Source organism: Heloderma suspectum, chromosome 7 (assembly GCF_057233095.1).
Source record: "Heloderma suspectum isolate Gila_16-S chromosome 7, 16-S_ref, whole genome shotgun sequence".
Classification (NCBI taxonomy): Eukaryota; Metazoa; Chordata; class Lepidosauria; order Squamata; family Helodermatidae; genus Heloderma; species Heloderma suspectum.
This window is the reverse complement of record NC_139464.1, coordinates 48,050,361-48,070,541: the sequence shown is the minus strand read 5'-3', so window position 1 is coordinate 48,070,541 and position 20,181 is coordinate 48,050,361. Positions and strand designations below refer to the sequence as shown.

The 20,181-nt window shown below is 42.6% G+C and overlaps 1 protein-coding gene across 6 annotated transcripts in view; it reads left to right on the top strand.

The window, feature by feature from the left end:
* The first annotated feature begins 2,768 nt into the window (after positions 1–2,768).
* ATF7IP (activating transcription factor 7 interacting protein) overlaps positions 2,769–20,181 on the top strand; it is a 103,218-nt gene continuing 85,805 nt past the window's right edge. The window contains exons 1-2 of one of the 6 annotated variants that reach the window (XM_084810059.1): positions 2,769–2,853; positions 3,067–3,355. Coding sequence is in view for 2 of the 6 variants with exons in the window: in XM_084810055.1 (XP_084666181.1) it covers positions 19,690–19,706 (17 nt within the window). In the remaining 4 variants the exon portion in view is untranslated. The other 5 variants (XM_084810055.1, XM_084810056.1, XM_084810058.1 and 2 more) reach the window with 5 other exon arrangements.

The following is a 20,181-nucleotide window of genomic DNA, read 5'->3' as shown; positions in this document are numbered from 1 at the left end:
ATAATCTTAACCATTTTAGCTATTACAACTTTTCCTTTAACATTAAGACCCCCTTTCCATATCTAATCATCTTTTCCCCCCCTACTCTGTCTCCCCTAGCCCTCTTCAACTATCACTTCCCAACAGAACTCCTCCTCTCCCCACCTTGCCCAGGATTCTAAAAGGGCTTTCCAAGCTTGAGTGTAAGACTTCTGCTAATCAGGTGCAAGAATCAAAGTTTTTTTCACCACCAGTAAAATATCAACTTAAAATCCTGACCAACAGAATTCTAAAAATATGATCTAAATATACACTTTTATTACTGCCATGCAATGCTCTACACAACATAGGACCAGCTTATTTGAACAATAGCCTCCCCCCATATAGGCCCATTAGACCATGATGATCATGGGGAGTGGAGTCTTCTTGTCTGTGCCACATCCTGCAGAGCAACAGGCCTTCTCTGTGGGGGCACCCACTATCTGGATTGATTTCCCCTTTACAATAAATGAGACACCAGTGATCATGTGCTTTCAATTATTATTAAAACACTTGTTTATCCTGGCTTTTCCCAACCATTAACTTGTCTCAATATTGTACTTCCATAATGATGTATTTTATAATTTGTTGTAAACTGCTTTGGGATTTTTTAAATGACAAGCGGTATATAAATATTTTTAAATAAATAAAATGAAAACATTCATTGAATTAAACCGCAACACAAATCATAAATGCATATTTAAAACCAACCCAGTTCGTTTTGTCATGTGGACCAGGAAGGAAGTATCTGGTAGGTGCTTTGTTCTTGCCCATCCTGATAATTTATTGCAAGAGGCTTCTGGTCTCCATATCAAATTGCTTTGCGAAGATTGCAAATGCAGGAATAAACTGCTGTGCTTGCAGTTCTCTATATGGTGGCCATAGCATAAAGCATAATACACTACAGTCCCTGATCAACTCAACCCTTAACGGTTGACAAAAGGAAGCACTATTCTCAGGGGCATTCCTTTGTTGGTACACAATAATAGAGTAGTCCAGCTGGGAGTGCTGATCTGATACTGAACCTGGCAGGAATTATGCTTCTCTTAAGTATTTCCAGATGACTGACCACTGTGTACCCACACTGCAGTTTCTCCTAATATTGTGTACTTCCCCAACTTCCTAACTCTGCTGTACCCATTCCCACATGATTCTCAGTATATTTTATGACAGTGGTATTGCTATAGGGCAGTTCTGTAGGTGAGCTGTGTGGAGAACAGAACAAACTGCTGGGCTAGATGGACCCTTGGTGTGATCCAGCATGGCTCTTATATTGTTAAGAGGAGGCACATGGGAAAATCAGTGTGGGGAGAGCTAGAAAAAGGGTGGTGAAAAGCCAACCATTTATGTAGAGAATTAACTGTGCAATTTAGCCCCCCTCCCCCACCAGACTGAACAAAATCGAGCAATTCTGAGCTGCATTAAATTCCCAGCCTGCGCTTTTTTAAAAAATGCCAAATTAGTACTCCTTTCCTAAACCTGTATAGCATGGGAGTGTCTGTCCACTTAGGACAAGGAAGAATTGAAATATTTAAAATGTTGACAAAGTCCACATAATTTGTGAGAAATAAGAATGTTATATATTGAAAGAAGCACGTTCTTTCAGCAACAAAATACTGGAGTATTGAGCGCTAAGTACTGTACTTCAGTGTGGGGGGTAAATGACATCTTGGAGACAAAAGCTTAAGCAAAAATATCAAAATCCCCTCACCCCCTGAAACAACAACTGTGGTTTTATCATTCAAAATAGTCACTTTGGGGGCCAGTAAATAAAACAAGGACAACATGGTACATACTGAAATAATTACTATCAAAAGAAGCCCATGTCCTAACATATTCTACTCACAACACTCTGTGTAAACAAGGACAAAGGTCACTTAAAAATAATATTAAATATTAAGTAATTCTGAAGTAATTGAAGTTGTAATCCTATAGCCACTTACCTGGAACTAAGCCCCATTGAACTCAACCAGGCTTACTTTTGAGTAGACACATAAAAGATTGTACTGTAAGAAAACAAAATGTTCCAACTAGTGGTATCAATATTTATAAGCAACCTAGTGGCACCAACACAAAATATTTGTGCTGAACGTGTGGGACAATATAGGCAGATCACAGGAAGAGTGCTGCTAGAGGACTTAAAGGCTGCTTATTATTGAGGGACGTCACAGCCAACAGGAAACACGTTTAAGAAAGCCTCCACATAATAATCAGTCTCTATTTTACTGTTAACGTTTTATCTGGCAATTGAGGACAGACATTGAGGACTAGTGACTCATCCACGATATGGTCTAAAAGATGAAGCTACACTCCAGCCACACATTTGTTTTTTACACGTACACAGCTACAGCCAACAGACGTTTGCTGAGCCACGGGCGGGGACATCTTTGCCACCTCCGGCTGTATAAACCGCCTTGTTCGGCCACCGGCACCAGTCCCTGCCCTCACTCCCACCCCAAGAGGGAAGGACTCCCTCCCGTTCCACCTTAAATCCCTTATCATCTGCCGCATGCTCTGGCCAATAATTTCCTTAAGAGGGGGAGGAGCCACGCACAAAATATGCTAAATAATTGAGGTTCATTTGCATAACCGTCGAAATGGCCGATATACGGATTGGCCGGCGAAAAAAGCAGTTCGCACATCCAGCCCCCGCTTCTCCGAAAGAGGTGTGGCCAAAAATGAGTGGGAGGAGAGATCGGAGCTCATTTGCATAACGGCCCAGCGCGTGCTGTAGGCTGTGTTTTTTTTTTGAATCCGCGGCGGCAGTGGAGGCAGACGGAAGCGCTTGTGGGCAGCGCTCTGAAGCACTGGCGACGAAGAGACTCGCGTACGCAGGTACTGCTCAGACTCGGGGGGAGGAGACCGGGGGCGAGCGGGCGGGGTCTCTGCGCACAGGTCAGGTTTCGTGTCGGAAACAGCGGCGGCCGGCGACTACTTTACTACTACAAAGCAACTGGAGTGAGTCGCCTCACGCAGCGTTTTCTTGGGGAAAGGTGCTTTTTCTCTTTCTTACTCGACTCTCTCCCACTTGCCTTTTCAAAATTGCAGCTGCGCTGAAGGGTTCTTGCGGGTTGTGCGCTGTTCTCGGGTGATAGAAGTATCCCTTCCCCTCCCGTGCTGCTAGTCTGGCCGGGTGGCAGCTTTCTCTATGGTCACAGGAAATACTTGTGCCGGGGCATGCGCAGTGCAGAAGCGCGCCCGGAGCCCTCGTTTCTAGCTTTTGTTGAGCGCGGAGGAGGAGTCGCTATTGGCCACGAGGAGCTGTCGATCCGAGGAAGCGGCCATTTTGACTGCCTTTCAGCACACGACGACGAATAAGCTGCCTCTGGAGAAATCGGTTAGTATCGCTCTGTGTTTTAAGTTATCGTTAATGCTGCAGTCTGTGAAAGCGGGTTGGGTAGTCTAGAGCCTCTTATCGCAAGCAGTCTATAATTAAGAGCTTTAAAGAGTAATCCTATGTATGTTTACTCAGAAGTTAATCAGGGAGTTCTCATGGGACTTGTCAACTTTTTTAAAGTGTTCATTTGAAATTCGCTTGAAAATGGATTGTGGGAAGGTCCTTTAAACAGTTTTGATTTTTGTTAAGTGGAGAAAACACAGGAAGTGTGGGTTAATTTTTTGGCCTCCTGCAAAAAATGTTGTAATCTCTTTAGAGTCTCCTTGGGAAAGTACAGTACACAAGTGCAATACATAGAGTACAAACAAAACACTGCACTAAGACAATTCTGTTCCTTAAAAATTTAGTTCAGTAATTCTTTCATAGCCTACTGTCAGTTCGTGTAGTATTAAATAATGAGAACATAGTGTTCTGCTTTTTGCCCATCTAGTTGATTGGGCTATGAGCTACCAGGTTTCCACCCTGGTTGTTCATGTAAGACAAGTTAGGGCTTCATACAGGTCAGAAGTAGGATCCACATGGAGAGTAGGCACTTTGTGGATCTGCATGGCCTCTGCACACCCATGTAATACTGTATTAATTTATATGCCCGTTGCTCCATTCTTTTGTACATGCATGCTGGAGCAACTATTTATATTACAGAAGTAGTGATAGCTATGAGTTATGCCTTGTTGGCCTGACATCATAATACTGCTGAGTGCAGTTTCATTAGGAAGTACAGGTTTACTCTGTTCTTGTTTCCAAAAGAAAAATAACCCAGTGATGCTGTTGACATAAATGCTGTGCAAAGCCAGGAGAAAAATACTGCTTCCTAAAGGAAAACTCTGCTTTGTTGCACATTAATTTTCATATTAACTTACTGAATAAATCAGTATATTTTGCAGCACGGTACCACTCATCAGTAAATGAATGTTAGGAGAGAGAAGTATCTGCCCTGGTTTATACCATAGATTAATGTGTGCGAAAGTCTTTGAACGCTAGAAAGTACTATATAAAATCTTATATCAGTGTAGTTTACTCAGAACTGTTTTAAGAGAAAAATTAGGCAACTATTTCATAATTAAAGGTATAGAAAAATATTGTTTCACTCTGAAAATTGTATTAAACAAGCATATGGAATTTCTTTTTCGTCACACGATTGCATTTTTAAGGCACAATCCTATTTATGTTTAGGCAGGAAAAAGTCCTACAACTCCCAGCATTCCCCAACCAGCTGGCTGGGGAATGCTGGGAGTTGTAGGACTTTTTCCTGCCTAAACAAGAATAGGATTGCACTATTAGCCGAAGTTAAATTGGTCAATGATTTACAGGCATTACTAGAGAAGTCCTCCTTCCCTTGTTTTCTACTTCTGTGTTCTTGAGTGGCTTTTTCGATATCTATTTTTTAAAACTACATTGTATTTTTGGCAAAGATCTGTGGTTTTTATAATATACTTTTAACATTAAACTTACAAGAGTGCAATGGGGTAGATAATATTGCCAGGTGCATGTTTTTCTAGTACAAAATACAGTGGAGTTTGGTCTGAAAATACTATCTCTTCTGAAATTTCAAAGTATGGGCACAAACCTTCGCTATGTGAGTTGTACAGTGTCCATATGTGGATCCCCATAGGGCCTAAAAGATCAATCCCACCCCCATGCCATGCCCCAAGTTGTTATGGGGGAATGGGAGTTCTGTGTGTACTTCCCATATCTATATTTAGTCCCCTTTCATTCCTTGATGGAACAACAGGAGGAAGACTGGATGGAAATAAGGGTGATGTATACAGACCTCCCATTTCCGCACAATGGCCTGGTGCCTGTGTGTACACGTCAAGTGGGAAGAAGGAACAGTCCCATGTGGATGCTTCCATGAGTGTACACAATATCTGGATGGGGAAAGGTCATGCCTCATGTTCTATTGATTAGACACTTAATTTTAAATTAAGGATTTTTTTCTGTAATTACGAACTGTACAAAGTTAACTTTCAACAAAATATATCAGTTCAATTTTCAGTTGTATGCATGTTTCTGTACTGTGCAACGTGGCTTCTTTGTGTTGCTTGTGATTATTATTTGTAGCAGGTGTTATGTTACACTATCACTTATTTATGCTTGTTTGTTTGTACATTTGTACATGTTATGTATCAACCCTGGTGAAGGCCAATGTTAACAATCCAGGTATACATGCATCTAATGCAAAAATAAAGGAAACTAAGTTGAAAATACCGATTGTAAAGACTGCTAACTTGTCTTATGGAAAAAGGTTTATTTCCCACATTTATATCTTTCCCTTCCTTAAAGGAGGTCAGAGCACTAGACATGGAATGTTTTCAAATTAATTCTCACAACAACCCTGTGAGTTAGGTTGATGGGTATATAGGCACACTGAGCTACATGGCTGAGCAGAGATGGCCATTATTTATTTTTCCTAATTTGTGCAATGCATTGTACTTTGGTCATTTCTGATCTCTGTGTCAAGGGCCGCAAGCACCAATTCATTAGTCAACTAATCTATCAATTCAGACTTCCTGTTGTATCTAGAGCTTCAGATGTTTTGTATTTCAAAGTGAAACTACAATGTGACTTTCCTTCTAGAGGGAGTTGAAGCTGACCATGTTCAGATGAATAAGTGTCTTCTGATTTAGATATTCCACAATACTGATTGAATTTGAACTTGTTCTTTTAAAAACATAACCGCATGCATGTACACTCGCACACATTTGACCCATCAGTGTTACTATTGTTGTCTTTCTGGATTCCACAATTAATAGGGGTGGTGGGTGGGGAGAAGAAAATACTATCTTTAATAGTGAGTAATAGGTTTAGTTTGCTACGAGAGCAATTATATTGCCCCTAGACAGCATCTGAGGGGCCATAGGATTGTTTGGAGTTCTCCCTCCAAGGTTGGAGATGCACTCTGACCTCGGAAAAGGGGTTTTTTTTAGACCGCTCCCCCCAACCAGCATGGAAAGAACTGCACTGGAGAGGGGAAAGAGGGGATTTTCAGTAGGCTTGGAGGGGAGGAGACTGGAGAGGGCAAGATACAAGCTATCCTGAGTCTCTGCCAGCCTTCTTCCCTCACCCTCTGGAATGCTTTCACTAGATAGGCAAAAAAACCCTGTGTAGCAAAAAATGCAGGGCAGGAAGATGGGGAGGCGAAGATCCACCTTGCATGGGATGATTGTAAGCCTCCAAGTTCGGGGGCTTATGGTCATCAAGGGTGCAGTCCTATCGTTTGTATCCTCAAAGACCATAAATTGTAAGTACTTTCTCACATCCTCTTCAAGGAAACACAAATTTTGGTTTGGCTTAATAACTAGCCATTATTTGTGGCTGCCTGTAACTCCTTTCCCTCTCTGAAGCTGCCCGCCCTTACAAAGTGTACGGGGCGGGGGGGCAGGTAGATAGTTTAGAAAAGGTAAGAAAAAGTTGGAGTGTCTTCTGAGCAGAGCAGACTACAGCTATTATCTTTTTCCAAGCCCTAGCATTAAGTGAGAGATGACCTCTTCCTGTGATAAGTCCTCTTCAACTTGCTGGGGTGGCTGTCATGATTGTACGTGTTTGAGGATCCCTACTCTTTCATTACTATCCTCAAAAGAGTGCTTATTGAGCTTTGGTTATTATAATTTTAACTTATTAAAAGTGTAAAAATAAAGCATTTATAGTATTGTTAACAATACTCCTGCAGTCAAAAAGAAAGCAGGTTGCCTATTGGCAACCATATAGGTGGTTGCTCATCATGAGGGAGAAATGAGTAGTATCTGTCCCCTGCTCCGGGCCTGTCCAGAGCCAAAGGATGGCTGGGGGAGGCGTGACCCCATCTTCTGGCCTTCGTTTGCAGCTCTGCAACGCCAGGTCTGTTACCCAGAAAACCTCCCTCATCCATGACATGATCCTGGATGAGGGTGCAGACCTGGCATGTATTACGGAGACCTGGCTGGCCGAGGCTGCTGCTCCAACCCTTGTAGCCATGTGTCCCGCCGGATTTTCGTGTGCACAGCAGCCGAGGGCTGGGGATCGGGGAGGGGGAGTGGCTGTTATCTACCGAGAGTCCTTGGTCTTCACCAGACCTCCTCTCCGGGAGACCAAGGTTGCTGAGTGCATGTACTGGAGGTTGGGCCCGAAGGGCAGTCTGGGGATTCTGCTCGTGTAACGTCCACCCCGCTGCACGACTGACTCCCTGGCCGAGGTGCTTGAGGTGGTCTCTGATGTGTGTGTACAGTCCACTAACTTATTGGTGTTGGGGGACTTCAACGTACTTTCAGAGGCCATCCTCACAGGAGCACCTCAGGACTTCATGGAGACCATGGCCTCCTGGGAGCTGCACCATATTCTAACTGGGCCCACCCATGTAGCCGGTCATGCACTAGACCTTGTGTTTGTTTCTGGAGAAGCGAGGAGTGATCTGGAAGTCGGGGGTATATCCACCACCCCCTTGTCATGGTCAGATCACTATCTGGTGACGTTGGACTTCTCGGTTCCACAACCCCTCCACAGGGGTGGAGGACCGATTAAAATGGTCCGTCCCAGGCATCTTATGGATCCAAATGGATTCCTGAACGCGCTTGGGGATTCTCTGGGGCACACCAGCGGCCACTCGGTCGAGACCCTGGTGGGTGGCTGGAATACCGCAATCACTGGGGCATTAGATCAGGTGGCTCTGAAACGCCCTCTCCCCCTGAACAGGGCTCGGACTGCACCATGGTTCAATCCACGGTCACGAGCTCTGAAACAGGAGGTGAGATGGCTAGAGCGCCGGTGGCGGAAGTCTCGCTCCAAAGATGATCAGACACGGGCTAGAGCTGTATCTTCAGCTTATCACGTGGCGGTGAGGGCAGCAAAAAAGGAATATTATGCTGCCTCCATCGCGTCTGCAGAGTGCTGTCCCAGGAGGATGTTCCAAGTGGTCTGGAGCCTGGTCGGTCCTGTGGCTCCGGAACCACTGGAGCATTCTAAGGCCTCCTGTGAGGCCTTGGCAAGGCACTTTGCAGATAAAATTGATCAGATTAGGTGTGTTACTCTGCACGCTGTGGATACAGTTAGTGAGCAAGAGGCGGCCTGTGGCAAACCGGTTTTGTGGGATCGGTTCCAGCTTCCTCCTCCTGATTAAGTGGATAAGGTGCTTTCATCTGTACGGCCGACCACCTGCTTACTTGATCCTTGCCCATCTTGGCTCATTATGGGCTGCAGAGAGAGACTGGGTGAGGGGATCAAGGCGGTGGTGAACGCCTCCCTTGAGGAGGGAGTGATGCCATCAGCTCTCAAGGAGGCAGTGATAAGACCGCTCTTAAAGAAGCCCTCCTTGGATCTTCAAGTTCTGAACAACTTTCGCCCAGTCTCAAATCTGCCATTTTGGGGCAAGGTGATTGAGCGGGTGGTGGCGGTGCAGTTGAAGGCACACTTGGAAGAAACTGATTATCTAGACCCATTTCAGTCGGGCTTCAGGCCTGGGCATGGGACAGAAACGGCCTTGGTCGCCTTGGTAGATGATATGAGGAGGGCTCTGGATAGGGGTGAATGCTCCTTCCTTGTTCTCCTCGACCTCTCAGCGGCTTTCGATACCGTTGACCACGGTATCCTCCTGGACTGCCTGGAGGGGTTGGGCATTGGAGACACCGTATTGCGGTGGTTCCGGTCCTTCCTCTCCGGCAGGTACCAGATGGTAGCACTGGGAGAGGAGGTTTCGGACCCGTGGCCACTTACTTGTGGGGTGCCACAGGGTTCCATCCTCTCCCCGATGCTATTTAACATCTATGTGAAGCCGCTGGGGGCTATCATCAGGAGGTTTGGGGTGCGGTGTCATCAATATGCGGATGACACGCAGCTCTGCCTCTCGTTCAAATCTTCACCAAGGTTGGCCGTAGAATCCCTGTCCAAATGTTTGGAGGCGGTGAGTGGCTGGATGGGGAGGAATAAGCTGAAGCTGAACCCTGACAAGACCGAGGTACTTTTGGTGGGAGACAAGAGGAGGCTGGGGGATGTGGACCTGGTGTTGAATGGGGTACGGCTACCCTTGAAAGACCAGGTCCGCAGCCTGGGGGTCATTTTGGACTCCCAGCTGTCCATGGAGGCTCAGGTGTCAGCTGTGAGCCGGACAGCGCTGTATCAACTCCATCTGATACGGCGGCTGCGCCCCTTCCTTCCCGACCATCTGCTCCCATCGGTAGTACATGCCCTGGTCTCCTCTCGTTTAGACTACTGTAATGCGCTCTACGTGGGTTTACCCATGAAGACGGTTCGGAAACTGCAGCTGGTACAGAACGCGGCGGCTCGCCTGATTACAGGCAGCCGCCGGCGAGATCACATCACTCCATTGCTGAAGGAGTTGCACTGGTTACCAGTTGTTTTCTGGGCCAAATTCAAGGTGTTGGTTTTGACCTTTAAAACCCTATATGGTTCCGGCCCAGCCTATCTTAAGGAGCGCCTCCAGCAGCACCAGACAGGCCGCTTAACAAGATCAGCCTCGGATGGCCTTCTCTCTGTCCCATCAGCCAGGACAGCTAGACTGGTGGGGACGAGGGAGAGGGCCTTTTCTGTGGTGTCCCCCACTCTGTGGAACTCCCTCCCTAGGGAACTCCGTCATGCCCCCTCTTTAATGAGCTTCCGTCGTGCATTCCGTCGTGGTTGTTCAGGCAGGCATTTGGGGTGGGTTAGGGTATTTTAGGAAATGTTTTTATTGTAGAATTTTATTGTTTTAAACTGTTTTATTGTATGTTGTACATCGCCCAGAGTGGCTGGGTGACCAGCCAGATGGGCGATTAATAAATTTAATAATAAATAAATAAATATATAATCAAAAACTCATGTGTCATGTAATAAATACGAAAATGCTGAACTATGAACCAAATATACAGCATGTTGAAGGTCTGATACGTTGTGCCCATCATACTCAGTAGATAGCAGACTACATGATTCAAGATCTAACTAATCTATTATGATGTTATAATAATGGATGAAATGCATAATCTGTTTTAGGGTTATGCAAAGGTTGTTTAACCCACACTTGCTTGGTTTGCATGACATGATGACTTCCAGTAGTGGCAGCATATCTAATTTGGCACTTGCAAGTGCCACAACTCCCACAATGAATGCGGCATGTCATCTGAACCTGGTTGCTGTGTTATGTTATGCATAATCTATCTCGAACTCAGTTTTCTGAGTGCCAGTCCTTATGTAGCCAAACCATGGTAATCCACACACAGGAGGGAGATACTGGCAGGCTTGCGGGAACCCCAATGTCTGCAGAAGTACCAAAAATACCCACCCCCTTTTAGAAACGGCTAAATGAGAGTTGAGTATGTTCAGTGGCCATGGCATACCGGCTGTCTATTTGGAGAGTGGGGGTGGCAGAGTGAGGGGGGTGAGATACAATAGAATATCTTTTGAAAAAGGGCATGGCTGGCTGGAACCTTGAGTAGAAGTACTCCTCATTGCAACACTTCATTTCAGGTCTTCCATTTATATCAGTCTTCCATTGAAAATCCCACAATGGAAAAGCCAGCAGGTCTTTTTTTAGATCTTATGCACCAAAAGTGTAGTGCTTCAACTTGAATGTGGCATGTTTTGTATTAACTTAGTGGATTGCCTGTCCTAAACTCATTTTGGAGTGATTTCTTATTCGTGAGAAGATAATATCATAGAATCTATTGTGCTTCCTCCTAATTGTTGTCACCCACACCCAAAAAGAGAGAAAAAGCAGATGAAAAAAAGGAGTAAAAAAAAAAAGTGGGGGAGAACTGACAGATAGTGGAAGGAAAACTGACAGAGAAGAAAGGCAGATACCAACCTGGGGGTGGGGGGCAGATACACCTCACTCCTCCCTTTCCCACACTCATTTGCTTTGCTTCATTCTCTCTCCCCACCCCTGCTGGATCGGTCAACTTTTCCATCACCATCCCAAGCTTACCTCTGTATTATTTTAAACATTGTTAAAGGGTGCTGTCCCTCCTGGTTGCTCACCTTAGTGCTTGGTTACTCTGTCCCTGAAAAAATATATAGTGTTGAGTGTGGAACGTGAGAAAGAGCAACACACTTCCCACTTCCTCTTTCAGCTCTATCTACTGTTCCAGGCTGAGATTGATAGCTCAGGTGCCAATCTCAGTCTTGAAAAGTACAGGGAGCTGAAAGAGTGGCTTAAGTGCTGGTCTTCTAGCAAGGAAAGCCAGCTGGTGGTGCAGCGTCTGCCACCAGAGACCCCTCAGTATGCCCACAGAAAGCCCCATAGGTTACACCAGCACTGGGACCCAAAATGGAGCATTCCAGTGGCAGCCGAGGATCTACAGTGGGGGTCGACAACTTTGGAGGGCTGCGTATATAAATTGTTTGGAATAAATATTCTACAAGATGGCCAAGCAGCATAAACACCATCAGAATCCTGACCTGATTTGGGAGCCATATTCTGCAGAGATTTGGGGGATGGGGGTGGCAGCAGGGACTGGGTGGGGGCTTGCCCACCCCGATTTACAGGATCTTAAGCCCCCTTATTCCTCTGATGCATCCCTGAAAAGTGCCCCAAGCTATGCCAGTTTAGTAATTCATCCCCACTGGATTAAAATCTCCCCCCCCCTTCCACTCACCATGGTCACAGCAAGTAAGCAGGGCTTAGGAAGTGGTGGTAGTCACAGAATCTCCTGCAGAATCTCTGAAACCACCTTAGGATTGCTCTGCCAAAAAATGCTGAAACCACCATAGGATTGCTCATGCCCCTTTCCACCCTTCCATGAGTTCACTTTTCTCAGCTTGTGGCGCAGTTCTCTCTGTGCTGGCTGCGAGGGGGCAGGGAATTCAGTTTCCTGGCTCTACGGTTGGAGCGCTGTCTCCAGCCTTGGATCCAGAACTTCAAAATATCCTGTGTCTCCCAGACACTGTCTAGGGGGCATAGGATTGCTCCCTTCATTTTTATTCAGACAGAATTATACCCATTATTAGAGATAGTGTTAACCCAAACCTATCGATAGTTTGCAAATAGGAAGAAAAGAGATTGAAAATAGTTTGAGCCTTGTGATAAAGAAAGGTTATGTTGTTTGGGTTTAGAAATAGTATGTAGATGTCAATATTAGCATGCATAGATGGAAGAAATATATTTGTAGAAAAAAATACTACAAATGGCTGTAAGAGAAAATTTCCCAAAAGTTTTTTCATTTTTCCATCAATTTCCAACTTCTTCATGAATATTTTTGGGGTCTTTTTTTCCTAGTCTTTGTGTCTCTAATATTGCCTTCAGTAAGTAAATCATTGCTTTCATGGAAAAGCCATTTTAAAATTCACTAGTGAACAGATCTAGCTTCGCATGGGTTGGGAAGAGCCCTTAGCAAAGCCTTGCACACCTGTCAGAGTTGGATACAGTGAAGCCTTCAATCAAACTTACACAGGTGCCAGAGTTGGACACATTATGCCTGCCCTGGTTCCTAGGCACAGCCTCTGCCATAGTGACCCCCATAGCCCTTTGAGGAAGGGGTCTGTTTTGTTCTTCATCTCCTGAAGACTGTCCTGAGCTTCCCTCTGTCAGCCATGACTCCCTTCTCCACTCTTCCTACTCTCCCCCTCTAACCACATCAACTGACAATATTCTTCTGTTACTGGGCAGCTTGCTCCCTTCGCCCGCCCCCTGCAGTATCTATCTGATAACATAGGTTGAATATCTGATGGCAGACAAAAGTCTCACTATGCCTAAAACCATCCCAGACAGAGATACAACAAATTTAATAACAATCAGATGTGTGTTTTTTGAGTCCATCGAGGACATACAAACACTTCTGTGTGTGTGTGTGTGTGTGTGTGTGTGTGTAAATAATAAAAACATAGATTAGTAAAAATTAGGTAGGTAATGTTAGAAGACCATTTTAAGTTCCCCGATTGATCTCTTTTAGGCACTCACAGGTAATACTCAAGAACTAACCCAGTGTATAACTGAGAAAATATTTAATTTCTTAAGCACTAGTATCAAATTCTTATGAGTCCAGACAACCTGATACCTGGAAATTTTTAAGGCCAAGGTAGGGAAATAACAGGGATTTAGGTTCTTATATGAGGAAGAGCCTTCTTCCCTAACAATCTCCCCAGTCAATGAGGTCATCAGATGGTTCTGTATAGACCTGTGGCCCAATAGGAGTCTCTACCTGAAGAAGTGCCTTCAGTGTGGTTGCCCCCTTTCTTTGGAACATCCTGTCTCTGTAGGTCAGGGAGGCACCAACATTGTGTTGTTTTTGGTTCCTCCTAAAAGCATCTTTATTTTGAGAAGCCTTCCTTGCATTTGGGGGGTAGCAACTCTGTTTTAAAAAACAAAATATTTAATATGGTATTTTATAGTTTTTATCTTTTTATCTTCTATTGTTCACCGTTCCAGAATCTGTTTAGATATGGAGAGGTATATAAATGTTGTAAATACATAAATAAATCAAGATTGAGAGATAGAATATAAATATTTAAAATCTTGTAATCATCAGTAGGAGTATCATAGATCGCTTCTGCTATAAGGATTATCCTGGAGGAAGCAGGAGACAGCCTTGGTCTTGACTCATGCACCCTCCATTCCTTCCCTAACACTTTAATATTTTTCCAGAAAATTTTCTGCTGTTACATTTTTCATTTAAATTGTTCTATTTCAAAAAATGCATTGTTTGATAAAATTAATTAGTAACATAATGAATATAATACCAGTAAAATTCGGTAGTTTCAAACTTAGAATTAACTTTTTAAAGATGACTTTATGGTTGCACATAACGGCAGCAAATTAATGTATGATTTGCCACGGTGCGTGCCAGGTGTGTTCTGTGGCCATTTTGAATTTCAACACCTGTTTGGATCAATCAAGCATTGCTACATGACGTCTGAACCATGACACTGTAGGTTAATTGTGGGTTCAATAACCCACAGATAACCTGCAATTGGTAGTTAGGTTAACTGTGGGTTGTTTTACCCATGATTAACCTGTAGTGTCCAGGTTCAGATGTCACTTAGCAACCGCCAATCGGCTCAGTCGGGGGTTGAATATTCCAAAAGGCTGTGGAATGAGCCTGGCACCGCATATCTCCAAAAGTATATAGGTAGTCAGTAGAAATCCCTTTGGATGTGCCAGAATTAGTATGTTAACCATTTACAGCCCTTTCACTTTTTCCTTAATTTTAAACAAAGTAAGGGAAATGCATGTTACTAAATTATTTATTATTTTTATATACTGCCTTATTCGATAAAAAGCCATCAAGGTAGTGCGTAACTATTTAAAACAATAAAACATTTAGAATACCTAATTTTAAAGGCTAAATGTTGTGTTCCAGTAAAAATGATTTCCAAATAAATCTTTGAATTAGTTTGAGTATAACAAACCACAGATTCTCATGTAACACTAATCCGTGGTTTATTTAACCCATGGTTAACCTAGACTTTTTCTGGCAGACATCTTAAGCTGATGAAAGGCACTCCTTGCCACAAAGCCTAGCTGAGCCTCCAGTGACAAAGCTGGATCCATGAGCTGATGTAACCTCATCCAGAACACGTTGAACACCATCGCTCTGAACTGATTAAACCTCCAACTTGTCAAGACTGAATTTCAGTTTATTAGCCCTAATCCAGGGCATAATGATTCCAGACAGAAATATCTATCGACTCTTAGTGTGGTCATTGTATTTCTTCCTGCATCGCTTAACTTTAGAATATGTGCCCTGTCTTGTTTTGAAAGTTGATGCAACTTTGACCATCCTGGAAGTGGTGCTTTCTTGGTATTTTTCTAAAAGCAAAAGAAGGCAAAAGTATAAAGTATACTCTTCAATGTTGAATTTTAATTTTAGGTAGCACTAGAGTGGTGTTAAATTCTTTAGTGACACAGGTTCAGTTTCTCCAAAAAATGCGTTAAGTAAGAAAAGACTGAACAGCTGCACAGTGCATTTTGCTTGTTAGTGCTAGGAGCCCTCAGTCTGGAAGCACAATCAGTCTCTCTAATCATTACATTTATGTTCTGCCTTTCACGGTGCTTAAGATGGCACACAGACAGTCTCCTGTCTGGGTACTTTTACCTTCAGCAAGGTTAGTGTATTGTGTGCCCTTGGATCTAATTACATAAGTGATGAACCATGTTAAAATATCTCCTCTGTTTTCCACTGAAAGGAAGAGGGGTAGAACAACCATAAAGAAATAAATGGTTTTAAATTGTCTATATAGATCTAAACAGATCTGTTAAGTTTTAAAACCTCATTTGTTGATGGCACTTACCTAAGATTATGGCTTATATGAACAAAATGAGCCCTCTCCAATATTGGCCCACCATCTATTAAAAGAACACACTGTGTTTATTTGGATCCTTTGGGGTATTTCTTCTATGCTCTTTGACCACCTCATGTAATATTTATCCCTATTAATTATTTATCATATTTGTCCATTCTTCTAAGGAGCTCAGGCATCTGTGGGATTATCGCATTTTATTCATCGCACAATTCTATGAAGCTGGTCATACTGAAAGAGCGACATGCCCAAGGCCACTCGGTGTCCTTGGTTCAAGTCTTAAGAGTTGAACTAGAAGTGACGTGTAGTGACATGTATTTATTTATTTGTCCCATTCATTTATACAGTATGATTGGGAGTGTCTCTCATTCTTCATGAAATGGTACATGGGGGAGGGGAGTGAAACCATTCCCTTCCCCCACTTTAGCACATTGTGCTGCATTGCTTGAAACACTCTTCTCTCAACCAGAGTCTGACCCTGGAAGTGAGCTGGGCTGGTTTGAAATTGCTTGAAGTAGCATAGCACATTAAGGTAAGGTGGTGGAGGGGAAATGGTTATTATCCATCTTCCCTCACAGGCTCTTACTACTTTTTAATGACCAGTGGAGCAGACTAGTAAATAAAACACATGTGCTTGCCCTATTATATCTAGTTTGGCCCTAACTCTCCCTCCATAATGAACTGTGTTGACTTTCTCAACTCTCCCAATGTAGCTGGGTTTGATTAATACAAAGCAGTTCTGTGATGCATCTGCTGGATGTTTCAGGAAGCTTGTTGCAGCGAACAATCTCATTTTGTAACAAGGTAGCCATTTTGTGTGTTTTATAAAACCTTTTTGTTGAGGAACACTAGCATTATGTATCAGTAATTACTGTGTTTAGAAACAAGATTAAAATAAACATTTATGTATTTGCAAATGTACTTGAATCCATATTTTTGATTACATTCAGATTGTTGTGCTCTGGGCAAGCCTGCATGATAGCGCTAGCTGCCTTGAATCTGATTCAGAGAAACCACTGGCTTGGTAACAGTCTGTATTCGCAGAGCAAGTTTTTTATGAACATGCTTCCATGTTGAAGTGAATTGTGTGTTTTAGACATTACCTGTATTTTTTCACCCTGTTCCGGGCCAAGAATTCAGTAAGATTTGGTCTGCTTTTAATGCCTGGCACTATGGTGTAGAAATAGCAAATGAAGGACAGATGTATAAGCTTTATAAAATATTAAAGCCACTGATCACATATTTTAGAGAAACAATAAAATTAAATTCCACATATATTGTGATAAATATCGATGTTTAAAAAGCAATATTAATTGGTTAATAAAGTATTGCTACTTAGTACTGGATGTGATATGAAGCTGAACGCTGTTTTAAGCAAAACTAGGTAAACCCATATAACTTAATTACAGATGTATTTTTGAAAATAGCACCTCGGGGCTGAAAGCACTTTGCTAGTAGCAGATAATTTTAAAGGTGCCAGTTGCTGAATATATCTTTAAATAGTACTTCATTGCCTCGTGCTTGTGTTCCTTACCACGGAGGGCATGTTTTTAAACCCCACTGAGCATTTGGGTAAGAGCATTTTGCTACTTGCTGATTGGAGAACAGAGGATCCCCCTCCCCCTGAGTTTACACTAAGCCTCTTGGATTGTCTGCAGACTGCTTTAGAATTGCCTTTTATGGGCATGCCTGGAGTTGAGTGCTGATTTCAGGTTTCCGTGATGTGCAAGCAGCAGTGTGCATCGGCACAGTATTCTCACAATGCAGGGGACAATCAGGTGTTAAGTTCTTCACCACCTTCCAGAAAGCTGTTGGGGACAGAACATGTGAATCTTATTTAATAGCTATCTGTAATTAATGTGCACCATGACCAGCTCAAAAACAAATTTGGGCAAAACTTCTGTCTCCATGTTCGAATGCTTTTCCATTTTATAAAGACATTTTCCCAGTCCATTGTAAGCTGACATATTTGGAAGAATTGGTTTTAAAATCAAACATGAAAGCATGTGAACATGTTATTCCCGTCCAACTTCAGTACAGTCTAATGTGAAACCATCAGGAACACTGCTAACAAATGCATGTTTGAATCTCCCCAAGGGGAAGTGGGGAGGATAATTAGAGTCAGATATCAGTAGGGCAAAACTAGATGGCATCTTGGCGAATGTGTGGCCCTAACCCCATATTTACTTAAGATAATGAGAATGTGGGGTGGGGGTGGCACATGCAGGAAGGGGAGGTGGGCAGCGTTTGTACTCCTGTGTCCACTCCTTTTTGGTTGTGTATGCTCTTGAAGCTGTGTTTTCATATAGCTGGCCTTAGTTTGGGTGTTGGATCTCACCTGAGGGGGTGGGGGAGTGATTAAAAACTGCAAATGGGGTATTATTGCAGGGGAGAATTGGCAGGCAGGTTACTGGTTAAGCACCCTTTTCATTTCATCTCCATCTTCCAACCTGGAAATACGGTATTTGAAACCTGGACTCCCTCATGCTTAGTTTTGTAGGTTTTAAAAGATTAGCACTCTCCAATTAAAACTTGGCTTTAAGTTTGGATAGCCTTGTCTAGAATTCTAGTAAAAATGAAGTTGTTTCAGGAACTATTTGGAATGTTAGAACTATCTTCTGCTTCTGTCTGAGTTTACTAACTGAAGAGACTTTCATGATCTTTTTGCTCTGCTGTCTTATTTCAGTATAAAATTTGACCAGGTCTTTGCTGCTTGCTTCTATTAGTCTGTTATTTATATATTGCCATCTATGTATTAGTGCACTTGTTGCTTAGGTTTTACATATTGCAGTATAAAGTGCCATAGTATTTCAGAGCTGATGTAGCATATTTGAAAATAATGTGAGCTAGCAGCAAGGAAGTCCCTGGTTCAAATGTTACATCAGCCACTAGGCGATTTTAGGAAAGGCCCAGCCCCTCCCAGGGATGATAGTAAGTGTTAGGATTACTGAGATTCCCTCTCTCTCTCTTTTTATATGACAGTGCTTTGAATGCTCAAAACTCACTATATAAATTATAGTAGAATTCATTTGTGCTGTTAAGGATCATAATTTTTTTAATTTCTAGTTGTTCACCTTCTTGCACAGGGTAGTGAAATACACAAGTATAGTAAAATTATATTTGGTAAAATGTTGATTTATCCCTGTTCACTAAAAGCTTGCTTAAATAACTACTTGGCTTGAGGAACAAACCTCCCAAATGTTTGTTATTGCAGATGGGATATGCATAATCTTGCTAGAATATATGCTCTTTAAAAACCTGTTAACAGGAAAGGCCCTTGGCATAACTAAGATTAAGACAGGCAAGTTGTAGTATAAGGGAGGGTATTTTGCCTATTTTGAGATGATAGGTCAAATGTTACTGCAAATCCTTAACCTGTTTTGCATATGCACTTCTGCTATGTTGTAGCAAATTTTTATCTTTGCAAACTATCTTATGTGACCAGAAACTTATTGTGGATCTTTCAGTCAAAACACATACTAGGGATGGCCTAGTCGATTGGTTGCTGAAAAATGTAGTTACCTTATTTCCCTTTATAGCAGCTTTTGAAAAATGTTCCTGTAATATTTGACAGTATAAATAGCATTAAAGTTTCTAATGCTTTAATGGGGGAAAAGAACTGAAATCAGGCTCCTCCTGAGTAGCATTCCCTGCCTGCCAGTAATATCTGGCTTCATTCCTGTAGTCAGTAATATGTGACATGGACTTGCAGCTGCCTGGATTCAGATCAGGACTGGAGTATTATATTCTGAGCTACCGACTGGTTCACAGAGGCAGTCTTTTGTGCTTTGTGAGTTTTTTCTGTATGTAGCACTTGTGCTCCCAGAAACTGCAGTCTCTTCAGCATGTGCACTAATAGCCACCGTGTGTGTACTATTCCATAAGGAAGGAGGTGCTTTGTGGCAAATGTTTCACACATTGCTACGTTGTTACTGGCTGATGTTGACACACACTGCAGCCATCTTAGTCACACTTTCAGTGCAGCTGAAACAGTGCAGTCTCAAAATGGCTGACGAAATGTTCTCTGGAGCAGTTTAGCCTGACTGTATGCTAATGAGCAAATCTGGTGGAGTCACATGTTACAGATTCAGAGGTAAGTAACAACTGTTTTTATTTTACAAGTAGTTCAGGATATGTGTATGTATAAATGTTAGAGGAAAGTAATTAATGACACAGAAATATTTTTGTTTGGTTTCCAACTTTTGATGAAGGTGGCTTTTACACACTTAACTATTTCACAAGGGTTGCAGAAGTGATTCTGCTTGGGTCAAAGGTCATATTCTTGTAGAAGTGCCATAGTTGTGTGTTGCCCCCATTTTGAGTTTGGGACCAGCTGATTTTAAGAAAACAAACTAGGCATATATTTGCTAGACTTATATTCTTTTATATTTTAAACCCATTTATCTGTAACTCTATGCACAAGGACATAGAAAGGAGAAAGCAGTAGGGCATTCACCAGCATATTTTCTCTTAATTTCTTAAAATATTTAGATTTTGTCTAATCTAAATTTAGTCTTGGAAGAACGTAGAACTACATAGCATTTATGAATAACAGTTGCCTGACAACA